This window comes from Mustela nivalis, assembly GCF_964662115.1.
Source record: "Mustela nivalis genome assembly, chromosome: 11".
NCBI lineage: Eukaryota > Metazoa > Chordata > Mammalia > Carnivora > Mustelidae > Mustela > Mustela nivalis.
In genome coordinates this window covers 99,875,068-99,889,562 of record NC_139030.1, presented here as the reverse complement: position 1 = coordinate 99,889,562, position 14,495 = coordinate 99,875,068, and the positions used below count along the sequence as shown (strand labels likewise).

General features: G+C 37.9%; 1 protein-coding gene across 13 annotated transcripts in view; it reads left to right on the top strand.

Annotated features, from left to right (window-relative positions):
* Positions 1-14,495, top strand: part of NBEAL1 (neurobeachin like 1) — a 206,804-nt gene that overhangs the window by 24,343 nt on the left and 167,966 nt on the right. For all 13 annotated transcript variants that reach the window (XM_082688842.1, XM_082688836.1, XM_082688834.1 and 10 more), the window contains 2 exons: positions 1,183-1,274; positions 5,933-6,094. In XM_082688842.1, the coding sequence (XP_082544968.1) occupies positions 1,183-1,274; positions 5,933-6,094 (254 nt within the window). The remainder of the gene's footprint in view (positions 1-1,182; positions 1,275-5,932; positions 6,095-14,495) is intronic.

The following is a 14,495-nucleotide window of genomic DNA, read 5'->3' as shown; positions in this document are numbered from 1 at the left end:
TGATTTATATCTGATTTTTATTCATGTATCTTCTATTTCTCACGAATTCATTAAACACATATGTATTGAGCACCTGCTCGTTGCCAGGCACTGTCCATCAGTTAACGAAAAGAAGTCACTTGTGGGGGCGCCTGGGTGGCTCAGTGGGTTAAAGCCTCTGCCTTAGGCTCAGGTCATGTTCCAGGGTCCTGTGATTGAGTCCCACATGGGGCTCTCTGCTCAGCAGGGAGCCTGCTTCCTCCTCTCTCTGCCTGCCTCTCTGCCTACTTGTGATCTCTCTCTGTCAAATAAATAAATAAAATATTTACCAAAAAAAAAAAAAAAAAGAAGTCACTTGTGATAAGCCCTTAGAAAGGCCTTACACTTGTGAAGCCTATATTCTAGGGGTAATGACAGACAATAAATTAATAACTAAGTAAATGACATGGTATGATAGATGGTGAGAAAGCATTGCGGGGTGGGGAAAAGAATAGGATCAGGTAAAGGTTAGTAAGAAGATTTGCAGTTTTAAGAAAGGGTGGTAAAGTAGGCTTTTCTGAGAATGTTGTTTAAGGAATGACTTGAAGAAGGTGAGAGAGTTAGCCATGCATCTATCTGGGGGAAGAGTCTTCTGGGTTGAGAAAACAGCTACTAAAAGGAGTTGAGGTGGGAGTATGTCTGGCTGGTCTCAGTAACAGCCAGGAAGCCAGAGTAGTACAGGGTAATAGTGGATAAGGTCAGAGAGACAGGGGAGGGCAAATTGTTTAGAATCTTGTAGAACATTGTTAAGACTGTAGCTCTTTGTGTGAGTGACATGGGAAGCCATTTGAGGGTTCCCTGTACTTAATAGACATTTTATTATTTTTTTTTAAAGATTTAACTTATTTATTTGAGAGCGAGAAAGAGAACATGAGTGGCAGGGAGGGACTCAGGAAGAGGGAGAAGCAAACTCCCCGCTGGGCGGGGAAACTGATGTGGGCCTCCATCCCAGGACCCTGAGATCATGCTCTGAGCTGAAGGCAGACGCTTAACCTGACAGCCACCCCAGGCGCCCCTATACTTCATAGACATTTTAAAATAGCACATACGTTTTCATGAATATAACTTAAGAGATTTCATATTATTGCTTCATATCTGCTTATAGGAATGAAAGCATTTTTTTTTTTCAGATAGATATACTTAATCTTGGTTTTCTTATTTCAGAAAGATCCAGATTACCTGAAGCTCTGGTTGGACAATTTTGTTTCTAGCTATGAACAGTTCTTAGATGTTGACTTTGAAAAGCTGCCTACCAGGTATGTAGAAACAATTTCTTAACCTTAGATGAGTTTGTGAATTTGAGGCACAAAGAGTTCATTGAAGACCTGTTAGAAGAATGGCGATTATGTGACATGCAAAGTATTCCTGCATAACCCTGCTCTCATGGCAGACTTTATTAATTGATTATAGCAGGTTTTCCTGCTAATATGAAACTTGGCTCCTAGGAGTAGAGAGAACTAACTACTAGCAACTGGGTGTCCTGCAGTTCACTTCATTTCTAATGCTAACTACCTGGAGTTAGTGGCAGATCCCACAGATTAAGGGCAAAGTCCTCAATAAGACTGCCTTCGCTTCAGATACTAGTTGCAAGTCTTGGAAGCCACCCATAATCTCTGACCAACTGGATACAAATTTGAAAGCTTTCATGACTCAGGAATTAGTTCAGTAATTAGACTCACAGAATTCACTGAAAACACTATACTTAAAATTATGGTTTCATTATAGAGTAAGGTCTTAAAAAACATCTTGGAGGAGGTAAAGTATTCAGATTTTTCAAAGCTAGATTTAAAAATCATAAAATGGGGGGGAATTCAAATTTTGTGGAAAAGTGCAAGTGAAAGTATAAATCTTAGCTCCCATTGCTCTGTCTACTACCATCCTACATTACAGTTCCTAGGCCCATTTCCAAGAAAAAGTTTTCACCTTTTTCTCAGGCCATCTTGAAAACGTCATAGTTGTTACTCAGGTAAGAGAGGTTAGGTTGGCTGGGGTAAAAAGCTGGAGAAAAAAAGGAGACACTAGACTTTAGCCACAAAAGGAATCCATTTCTAGAGATATACTGAGATTGAAGGGGAGAAATGGGTGGTGATCGATGACGAGAAAGAGTATTTAGAGAATTATAAATCTTCAAGGAAGAAGTGTTTTCAGTTTGGGGATGGAGGTAGGCAGTAAGAGGGTGGGCCTGTGTGAACTGAGCCTAGAGAATCAGAAGCCAGATCATAAAATGCCATGTATGCATTGCTAATGGACTTACATTTTTTGTAACAGAAGATGCAAGGCTCTACTAAAGAATTTTCTGCATGGAAATGTCATGATGAATTTTGTTTTTTTAAAGTCCTTATGGTAGCATTAGGAGGTTGAACTGGAAATGTTTGAGACTGAAGGCAAGAAGCACAGTTAAGAGGCAATTTTAATAATTCAGAGAAGAAATCATTAGAGCTTTGGACCAAGGCATTGAACTTAAGATGTGCTTTAATGCTCAGAAAGCACTAGTGCTTCATTATTTATAAATACAGTTTTAGAATTCTTCATTAGATGATTTATAGTAGGTTTATAAAAGTTGAAAACTATTAAATCTTGAACTCAAAACAAGATTACATATTATTGGTTTCTACTCATAGACGTATTCTTGTGGTTTGTGCTTAGAAGTGCTTTTGTTTTAATAATTTGCAGCTCATTTAAAATCATGAGCCTAAGGATTTTATGAAGTCAGGATTTGGGCCTTTGACTACTTCGAATATTGAAATGAAGTCTTCTAAAGTTTGTAAGATGCACTTATTATACATATCTCCTTTCTTGGGAGGTCATATCTAAAAACATTATGTAGACTTACATTGCTACTATATTTAAAATAAGATAAAGAATGCCCGATGGGGCGCCTGGGTGGCTCAGTGGGTTAAGCCACTGCCTTCGGCTCAGGTCATGATCTCAGGGTCCTGGGATCGAGTCCCGCATCAGGCTCTCTGCTCCACAGGGAGCCTGCTTCCTCCTCTCTCTCTCTGCCTGCCTCTCTGCCTACTTGTAATCTCTCTCTGTCAAATAAAAAAATAAAATCTTAAAAAAAAAAAAAAAAGAATGCCCGAGCATTGCCTTTTTCATAACTTAGCTGGTTTATTTAAAATTTTATTTCATACCTGACAGAAAACTAAACTATGAATTTAGATTTTACTAATAGAAAACTTTTAGTTTTCCAAGTGAACATGATGTACAAGATGTGTAAAACTAGTCTATTCACCTTAAAGATAAGAAAGTCACAGATAATCCTCGTTTAAATTAAACTGACTTGGTAGAATTTCCAAGTTAGAGAATTCAAAATGCAAGGCAAGGAATGCTTTTCCCAGAATTTAAAGCCTTGGAATTTAAGCTGAACTTTTTTCTGTGTTAGATGGAGACAATAATGGGCAGCTGTTTAATACAGACATTTAGTAGCCAAACAGAGGAGTGAAACAGATTTCTGGGGATTGGGAAATTTCAGCAAAAGATGCTTAGAATTTGGGGGCGGTGAAGTCCTAATGATGGGAAAATGCTTCCAAATTCTTAAATCCTCATCACATTAGGAATATGGCCAAAACTTTCTCAACTTTATCTATGAGTCATGTTAATCAAAGCTCAATTTTATAATGAGTGTAAGTACAACAATAGATTTCTCTTTTAGGAGATAATTTTTTTTCTGTCTAGTAAAAAAAATTTTTAAAGATATTATTTATTTATTTGACAGAGAGAGAGATCACAAGTAGGCAGAGAGGCAGGCAGAGAGAGGGGAAAGCAGGCTCCCTGCTGAGCAGAGAGCCCAATGCGGGGCTCAGTCCTAAGACCCTGAGATCAGGACCCCAGCTGAAGGAAGAGGCTTAATCCACTGAGTCATCCCAGGTGCCCTTGTCTAGTAAAAATTTTTTTAATGCAAAAAAGAATGGGACAATGAAGGAAAAAGGGAAGAAATCCTTTAAGTAACTAGGATTGAATATTGGGAAATGTAATGTTTCTTTCTTGTTGACTTATGATTTTGGAAAAGTGAGTAGGAATAATTTAGCTTAGTCTTAAAAATCAGTTATATTTAAATTTAAATATTATTTAGAAGTTACTGTGGTTTTCCTCATCACCTCTTTTTAGCTCTTTAGCACGGAAAAATGTATATATAAAAATGAGAGTTTTTCTTATACCACCTATAAAAGAGAATGAAGGAATCCAAGTTATAAGTGAAGTGATTCCCAGACTAAAATGAAACATGTATTTTTGTGACATGGTTATAGAATTCTGCAGCCTTGGTAAGGTGCTTTATGATTTCTGTGTAATTAAAGTGATGTGTTTATTTTATAAAGCACTTTTTTGTTGTGGGATGATTCTAGAAAAGGCTAAAAACATTTGTCATACATAATTATATGACTACTGGTAAGGTGTTTCAAATTTTTCTGTCTACAGTGAATGAAGCTTTAAACTCAGGGTAAAAATAATAGTAAATCTTCATATTAACTGTTACCTGAAGAAGATACTGTTTAAAGTATGATTATCATTTAATCATAGGAGCTCTTCATGGTGCTCCTTTGCAATTAGGTATTTTTCTTAATAGGTTAGGAAAATTAGTATTCAGTGACTTTATGAAAAGATTCGTAGGCTTTAGTGATAGTATATTTAAAACATATTACATTTTTATAGTTCTTTACATATTTCATTGTTAAAAATGCACATTGACCTTTTGCTTTCAGAACCCTGTGAAATAGGGCAGATGATATTACAATGTTACAGATTAGGGTACTTCAGAGATTAAGTACCATACTTTATGGTACAGAGGTGGAACTTGGTACAAAGGTCTTCTCACATAGATTCTAGGGGAATCTCTCTAAGACAGAGTAGCCAGTCACATCTGGTCTTGGATTTGTCCTTAAAGATCCAGATGGTCGTCTTTTTTTTTTTTTTAAGATTTTATTTATATTTATTTGACAGACAGAGAGACAGTGAGAGGGGAAACACAAGCAGGGGCAGTGGGAGAGGGGGAGAAGAAGGCTTCTTGCAGAGCAGGGAGCCCCACATGGGGCTCAATCCCAGGACGCTGGGATCATGACCTGAGCGGAAGGCAGACGCTTAATGACTGAGCTCCCCCAGGCACCCCCTAGATGGTCTTCTTACCCAGAAACCTGTTGTCATAAAATATTTATGTATTACTTTAAAAAAATTTATTAATGTTCATGCTTAGGGTTCTCCATTCACCTTTCTCTTTTCCTTTTGCTGGTTAATTTCTCTCTCTCTTCTGACCACATGGCTTGGGAAGCCTATAGTAGGTGAATATTGTTTATTTAGTAAAGTAGTTGACAGATATTAAATTAGTTATAGGTACTCCATTTTTATTTGCTAGTTATTGTTCCTTTTAGAAATGGTATATACATTGGGGTGCTTGGGTGGCACAGTGGGTTAAAGCCTCTGCCTTCGGCTCAGGTCATGATCCCAGGATCCTGGGATCGAGCCCAGCATCGGGCTTTCTGCTCAGTGGAGCCTGCTTCTCCCTCTTTCTCTGCCTACTTGTAATCTCTCTCTCTCTGTGTCAAATAAATAAATAAAAATTAAAAAAAAAATAGAAATGGTATATACATATATATATACACACACATTTTATTTCTAAGTAGAAAGTAAATTAATTCTTAATATTTTCTTTGAAAATAGCACAATTGAAGATATTGAATAGATTCTCTCTCTAACTCTCCCTCTTTCAGTAAGCCTCTTCTGAAATGAGAGTAACTACTGTGCTCTACTAACCTTCTAAAGGATCACAGTGATCATCTGGTGGTGACTTGCAGAGAAGGCATAGAGCATCTGGAATAAAAGAGTTTCTTTAGGGTTTGAGGTGAAAATGCAATTCCTTTAACGTGTCAAAGATTTTAGTCCTGTATTTAATCAGCCTTCTTATTTTTCCCCCTTATAGGGTAGACGATGTGCCTCCAGGAATATCTCTCCTTCCTGATAACATTCTGCAGGTTTTAAGGATCCAGCTACTACAGTGTGTTCAGAAAATGGCAGATGGGTTAGAGGAACAACAGCAAGCTTTGTCAGTTTTGCTTGTCAAATTCTTCATTATTCTTTGCAGGTATCTGGTACAAACAATCTAGTTATATGCTTTTAAAAATTACCAAAATAACAATGCATTTGTCGATTATTAATGTTTGTTGTTCATATGGAGCCTTAAAGATGAGTGCGCCATTTTTTTTTTAAGAGTGTATTATTTTTATTTGAGAGAGAGGGAGAGAAAGAGAGAAGGAGCACAAGCAGGGGAAGAGCAGAGGGAGCAGGTGAAGCAGGCTCCCTGCTGATGGCAGAGCCCAACTCAGGGCTCCATCCCAGGACCCTGAGAATGGGGCCTGAGCCAAAGGCAGACGTTTAACCAACGGAGCCACCCAGGCATCCCTTGAGTGCACCCTTTATGAACGGCTTATGCTTTGTTATAATACTGGAAGGCTTTTTGTTTGTTTATTTAATATTTTACTTTATTTGAAGTACGTGCTGTGCTCAATTTTGGCCTCAAACTCAGGACCCTGAGATCAAGAGCTGAGCCAGCCAGGCGCCCTACTAGAAAGCCTTTTAGGTACCATACTTAGTTATAGAGAGACTCATCCAAAATTAAAAAAAAAAAAATTATTCTAAAGACAGTGACTGAAGTTTTTACCTAACCAAGATTTGTTGCACAAGTACTGTGTATTATCATTTGTGAAATGTATTTTTCTAATCGTTCATTTTATAATTTCACCAAAAAAAGTAGAATTCTTCTATAGCTTATATTTCCAGGTTTATAGATGATTAGGTCTGTGGCACTTAAATTTTGATGTGCATAAGTATCAACTGGGAAGCTTAATAGGAATACAGAGCTTGAGCCTTATGGAAATTCTGACTCCAAAGAGCTCAGGCATTCTGGTTTTTCATGAATTCCCTATTAACCTGCATATGCAAATTTAAGAACTGTTGGGTTAGGGGCATTTTATTCCTCTTTAAAGTCTATCTTCTTTTTGGAACCCATTTCCAATAATATATGCTATTTGATTTATAAGTATTTTAGAATTAGTAGACAAACAGGGACTTAAATTACTGTGCATTTATTTACCTTTCACATAATTGCTCATTGTATTTGATTGCAGGAATCATGGAAAGATTGAGCAATAATTGCTAAAATGTTTTCCCTGTAATTTAGGCTCTCCCAGAATTGTAGACATTTTTTTGATTTTGTGCTCTTTATTATCCTTAAGATTCAGAAAAATAATATAAGAATTAAAGGGTTGAGGGAAAGAGGGTTTATTGAGGCAATAAAACATGAGTTGGTTTGTTGATCTGTTATATTTTATCCTCTTAACTACTTAGTACAGTTTTATAGAAATCAGAAATCTATAGATAAATAACTGTCTTAAATTTAGTATGTTTAGGGGCTTCTGGTAGCTCCATTGGTTCTAAGTGTCTGCTTTCGGCTCAGATCATGATCCCAGGGTCCTGGGATCGAGCACTGCATGGGGCTCCCTCTCTAGCAGGGAGTCTACTTCTCCTTCTCCCTCTGCTTTTCCCACCACTCATGCTCTTTCTCTCTCTCTCTCTCACTCAAATAAATAGATGAAATCTTAAAAAAATAAATCCATGTTCAGCTCTTTTAAAAAAATTATTTATTTATTTATCTTAAAACAGAAAAAGAGAGAGCATAGGTGTGTGCATGCAACTTGGGGGAGGGGGAGAGGGGGAGAGAGAGAGAATCCCAAGCAGCCTCCGCTCAGCACGGAGCCTGATACAGGGCTTGATCTCATGACCTCGAGATCACGACCTGAGCTGAAATCAAGAATTGGAAGCCCAACTAAATGAGCCAAACACTGGAATATTCCAACACATCTTTTGGTTGAATTTTTTTTATTAGGAGATAATCTCATGATAAGTTTAAAGTTTATTTTATTTCAAATTTAATGTTTAATAGCTATCAATCACAGAATGTGTTTCTATTTTCAGAGACCTCATTTTTTAAAAAGAATTCTTTTAAAAAATTTTAATAAGTTTTATGTGGTATAGCAGTTTAGTTTTATATAAAAATTTGGAAAAAGTATAGAGTTTCTGTATGCTCTTTTTCCTTCCTCCATAGTTCCCCTATTATTAAGATCTTACATTAGGTTGGTACCTTTGTTACAATGATGAATAGGTATTGATACGTCATTAAAGTCTGTAGAGTACATTAGAGTTTACTGTGTTGTACAGTTCTATGAGTTTTGACAAATGCGTATTGTCATGTATCTACCTTTATAGTATCTTACAGAATAATTTCATCACCCTAAAAATGCCCCATGCTCCATCTATTCATTTCTCTCTGGTCATGCCCAACATTTGACAACCACTGATTTTTTTTTTTTATTATTATACCTATAGTGTTGCTTTTCCCAGGATGTTTCATATAGTGTGTACCATTTTCACACTGACTGCTTTCACTTAGAAGTAGATTTAAGGTTCTTCCATGTCTTTTAGTGTTTTTTTAAAATTTTCTTTTCTTTTTTTTTTTTTCTAATTAACATATAATGTATTATTGGCCCCAGGGGTTCAGGTCTTTGAATCATCAGGCTTACACACTTCACAGCCCTTGCCATAGCACATACCCTCTCCAATGTCCATAACCCAACCACCCTCTTCATACTCCCCTACTTCCAGCAACCCTCAGTTTGTTTTGTGAGATCAAGAGTCTCTTATGATTTGTCTCCCTCCCGATCCCATCTTGTTTCATTTTTTCCTTCCAAACCCCCCATGTTGCCTCTCAAATTCGTCATATCAGAGAGATCATATGATAATTGTCTTTCTCTGATTGACTTATTTTGCTCAGGCTAATACCCTCTAGTTCCATCCATGTTATAGCAAATGGCAAGATGTCTTTTCTTTTGATGGCTGCATAGTGTTCCATTGTATATATATACCACATCTTCTTTATCCATTCATCTGTTGATGGACATCTAGGTTCTTTCCATACTTTGGCTATTGTGGACATTGCTGCTATAAACGTTCGGGTTCTCATGCCCCTTCAGATCTCTACATTTGTATCTTTAGGGTAAATACCCAGTAATGCAATTGCTGGGTCATGGCATAGCTCTATTTTCAACTTTTTGAGGAACCTCCATGCCGTTTTCCAGAGTGGCTGCACCAGCTTGCATTCCCACCAACAGGGTAGGAGGGTTCCCCTTTCTCTGCATTCTCACCAGCATCTGTTTTTTCCTGACTTGTTAATTTTAGCCATTCTGACTGGTGTGAGGTGATATCTCATTGTGGTTTTGATTTGTATTTCCCTGATGCTGAGTGATGTGGAGTACTTTTACATGTGTCTGTTGGCCATCTGGATGTTTTCTTTGCAGAAATGTCTCTTCATGTCCTCTACCCATTTCTTGATTGGGTTATTTGTTCTTTGTATGTTGAGTTTGATAAGTTCTTTATAGATTTTGGATACTAGCCCTTTATCTGATATGTCATTCCCAAATATCTTCTCTCATTCTGTCAGTTGTCTTTTGGTTTTGTTGTCTGTTTCCTTTGCTGTGCAAAAGCTTTTGATCTTGATGAAGTCCCAATAGTTCATTTTTGCCCTTGCTTCCCTTGCCTTTGGCGATGTTTCTAGGAAGAAGTTGCTATAGCTGAGGTCGAAGAGGTTGCTGCCTGTGTTCTCCTCAAGGGTTTTGATGGATTCCTTTCTCACATTGAGGTCCTTCATCCATTTTGAGTCTTATTTTCATGTGTGGTGTAAGCAAATGGTCCAGTTTCATTTTTTTGCATGTGGCTGTCCAATTTTCCCAGCACCATTGGTTGAAGAGACTGTCTTTTTTCCATTGGGTGTTCTTACCTGCTTTGTCGAAGATTAGTTGATCATAGAGTTGAGGGTCCATTTGTGGGTTCTCTGTTCTGTTCCATTGATCTGTGTCTGTTTTTGTGCCAGTACCAGACTGTCTTAATGATGACAGCTTTGTGATAGAGCTTGAAGTCCAGAATTGTGATGCCACCAGATTTGGTTTTAATTTTCAACATTTCTCTGGCTACTTGGGGTCTTTTCTGGTTCCATACAAACTTTAGACTTATTTGTTCCATTTCTTTGAAGAAAGTTCCTGGTATTTAGATTGAGATTGCATTAAATGTATAGATTGCTCTAGGCAGCATAGACATTTTCACAATATTTGTTCTTCCAATCCATGAGCATGGAACATTTTTCCATTTCTTTGTATCTTCCTCAATTTCTTTCATGAGTATTTTATAGTTTTCTGAGTACAGATTCTTTGCCTCTTTGGTTAGGTTTATTCCTAAGTATCTTGTGGTTTTGGGTACAATTGTAAATGGGATCGATTCCTTAATTTCTCTTTCTTCTGTCTTGTGGTGTATAGAAATGCAACTGATTTCTATGCATTGATGTTATATCCTGATACTTTACTGAATTCCTGTACAAGTTCTAGCAGATTTGGAATGGAGTCTTGGCTTTCCCACATAAAGTATCATATCATCTGTCAAAAGTGATAATTTGACTTCTTCTTTGCTGATTTGGATACCTTTAATTGCTTTTGGTTGTCTGATTGCTGAGGCTCGGACTTCTAGTACTATGTTGAATAGCAGTGGTGATAGTGGACATCCCTGCCATGTTCCTGGCCTTAGCAGAAAAGCTCTCACTTTTTCTCAATTGAGGATGATATTTGAGGTGGGTTTTTCTTAGATATCTGGCTTTGATGATATTGAGGTGTGTACCCTCTATCCCAACACTTGGAAGAGTTTTGATCTAGAAAGGATGCTGTACTGTGTCAAATGGTTTTTCAGCATTTATTGAGAGTATCATATGGTTCTTATTCTTTCTTTTATTAGTGTATTGTATCACATTGATTTGCAATGTTGAACCAACCTTGCAGCCCAGGAATAAATCCCACTTGGTCATGATGAATAATCCTCTTAATGTACTGTTGGATCCTATTGGCTAGTATTTTGGTGAGAATTTCCCATCTGTGTAAATCAAGGATATTGGTCTGTAATTCTCATTTTTGATGGGGTCTTTGTCTGGTTTTGGGATCAAGGTTATGCTGACCTCATAAAATAAGTTAGGAAGTTTTCCTTCCATTTCTGTTTTTTGGAGCACTTTCAGGAGAATAGGAATTAATTCTTCTTTAAATGTTTGGTAGAATTCCCCTGGGATGCCATCTGGCCCTGGGCTCTTGTTTGTTGGGAGATTTTTGATGACTGCTTCAATCTCCTTACTGATTATGAGTCTGTTCAGGTTTTCTGTTTCTTCCTGGTTCAGTTGTGGTAGTTTATATGTCTCTAGAAATGCATCCATTTTTTCCAGATTGTCAAATTTGCTGGTGTATAGTTGCTTATTTTTTTTTTTAAGATTTTATTTATTTATATGACAGATAGAGATCACAAGTAGGCTGAGGGGGCAGACAGAGAGAGAGAGGAGGAAGCAGGCTCCCTGCAGAGCAGAGAGCCTGATGTGGGGCTCGATCCCGGAACCCTGGGATCATGACCGGAGCTGAAGGCAGAGGTTTAACCCACCCACCCCGGTGCCCCTGTATAGTTGCTTATAATATGTTCTTATAATTGATTGTATTTCTTTGGTGTTGGTTGTGATCTCTCCTCTTTCATTTGTGATTTTATTTATTTGGGTCCTTTTTCTTTTCTTTTTGATAAGTTTGGCCAGGGGTTTATCAAACTTACTAATTCTTTCAAAGAACCAGCTTCTAGTTCGTTGATTTGTTCTATTGTTTTTTTGGTTTCTATTTCATGGATTTCTGCTCTGATCTTTATGATTTCTCTTCTCCTGCTGTGTTTAGTCTTTCTTTGTTGTTTTTTTTCTCCAGCTCCTTTAGGTGTAGGGTTAAGTTGTTTATTTGAGACCTTTCTTGTTCTTAAGAAAGGCTTGTATTGCTATATATTTTCTCTCAGGACTGCCTTTGCGGTGTCCCACAGATTTTGAACCATTGTGTTTTCAATACCATTTGTTTCCATGAAGTTTTTCAATTCCTTTTTAAATTTCCTGTTTGACCCATTCATTCTTTTGAAGGATGCTCTTTAGCCTCTATGTATTTGGGTTCTTCCCACATTTCCTTTTGGGATTGGGTTCTAGCTTCAGAGCATTGTGGTCTGAAATATTCAGGGAATGATCCCAATCTTTTGATACCAGTTGAGACCTGATTTCTGACCCAGGATGTGATCTATTCTGGAGAATGTTCCATGGGCACTAAAGAAGAACATATATTCTGTTGCTTTGGATGGAATGTTCTGAATATATCTGTGATGTCCATCTGGTCCTGTGTGTCACTTAAGACCTTAATTTCCTTGTTGATCTTTTGCTTGCATGATCTGTCCATTTCAGTGAGGGGATTGTTACAGTCCCCTACTATTATTGTATTATTGTTGATTTGTTTCTTTGATTTTGTTATTAATTGGTTTATATAGTTGGCTGCTCCCATGTTAGGGGCATAGATATTTAAAATTGTTAGATCTTTGGTTGGACAGACCCTTTGAGTATGATATAGTGTCCTTTCTCATCTCTCATTATAGTCTTTGGCTGAAAACCTAATTGATCTGATAGAAGGATTGCCACCCCGCTTTATTTTGATGTCCATTGGCATGGTAAATTGTTTTCTACCCCCTCACTTTAAATCTGGAAGTGTATATTGGGTCTAAAATGAGTTTCTTGTAGACAGCATATTGATGGGTTTTGTTTTTTTAACCCATTATGATACGATGTATCTTTCAATTGTGGCATTTAGCCCATTTACATTCAGGGTAACTACTGAAAGATATGAATTTAGTGCCATTGTATTGCCTGTAAGGTGACTGTTACTGTATATTGTCTCTGTTCCTTTCTGATCTACTACTTGTAGGCTTTCTCTTTGTTTAGAGGACCACTTTCACTATTAACTGTAGGGCTGGTTTGGTGTTTACAAATTCTTTTAGTTTTTGTTGTCCTGCAAGCTTTTTATCTCTGCTTCTATTTTCAGTGATAGTCTAGCTGGATATAGTATTCTTGGTTGCATGTTCTTCTCATTTAGTGCTCTGAATATATTACGCCACTTCTTTCTGGCCTTCCAGGTCTCTGTGGATAAGTCTGCTTCCAGTCTAATATTTTTACCATTATGTGTTACATATTTCTTGTCTGAGGCTGCTTTCAGGATTTTCTCTTTGTCACTAAGACTTGTGAGTTTTACTATTAGATGACAGAGTGTGGACCTATTTTTACTGATTTTGAGGGGGTTCTGTGTGCCTCCTGCATTTTGATGCTTGTTCCCCTTGCCATGTTAGTGAAATTCTCCACTATAATTTGCTCCAATATACTTTTTGCCCCCCTCTCTCTTTCTTCTTCTTCTGGAATCCCAATTCTTCTAATATTGTTTCATCTTATGGTATCACTTATGTCTCAACTTCTCCCCTCATGTTCCAGTAGTTGTTTGTCTCTTTTTTCCTCAGTTTCTTTATTCTCCATCATTTGGTCTTCTATATCACTAATTCTCTCTTCTGCCTCATTTATCCTAGCAGTAAGAGCCTCCTTTTTTTTTTTTTTCTTTAAAGATTTTATGTAATTTTTTTGACAGAGATCACAAGGAGGCAGAGAGGCAAGCAGAGAGAGAGGAAGGTAAGCAGGCTCCCTGCTGAGCAGAGAACCCAATGTGGGGCTCGATCCTAGGACCCTGGGAACATACCTGAGCCAAAGGCAGAGGCTTTAACCCACTGAGCCACCTAGATGCCCCAAGAGCCTCCAATTTTTTTTTTTTTAAGATTTATTTATTTATTTGACAGATCACAAGCAGGCAGAGAAGCAGGCAGAGAGAGTGGAGGAAACAGGCTCCCTGCTGAGTGGAGAGCCTGATGCAGAACTCGATCCCAGGACCCTGGGGCTATGACCTGAGCCAAAGGCTGAGACTTTAACCCACTAAGCCACTCAGGTGCCCTGAGCCTCCAATTTTTATTGCACCTCATTTATAGCTTTTTTGATTTCAGCTTGGTTATATTTTAGTTTTTTTATTTCTCCAGGTTACTTCTAGTTTTGGGCAATTATCCATATGGCTACTGTAAACATTTGTGTAGATTTTTCCATGGGCATTAGTTTTCAACTTGTTTGTGTAAATACTTTCACTCTGTCAGCACCTCCTCCCTTTCCCTGAGGCAGCACAATCTGGTTTATTCTCCCAGTTATTTTCCTTGGAGCCTAAGGGGGGGGGGGGTCTTCATGCCCTGTCGCTACTTCTTTAGGGAATGTGGGTGTAAACCCAGGATTGGGGGCTTGTCTGCTCGCCCCCTCACCCATCCAGTATCTTAGATTCCTGCCCTCTAGCACAGCCTCTTTCTGCTCTTCTTTCATCTTTAGCTAAAAAACCAAGTTCTTTGTGCTGTCTCTTACCTGTCTTACCTGTGCCCTATCCTCCAGCTTGTATTTAAGTCCTTGTCATGCCCCCCCACCCCCCACTGTCAGCTTCCCCTCTGTCAAGTCATGTATTTTGTAAGGAACAGTGACTTGGGGA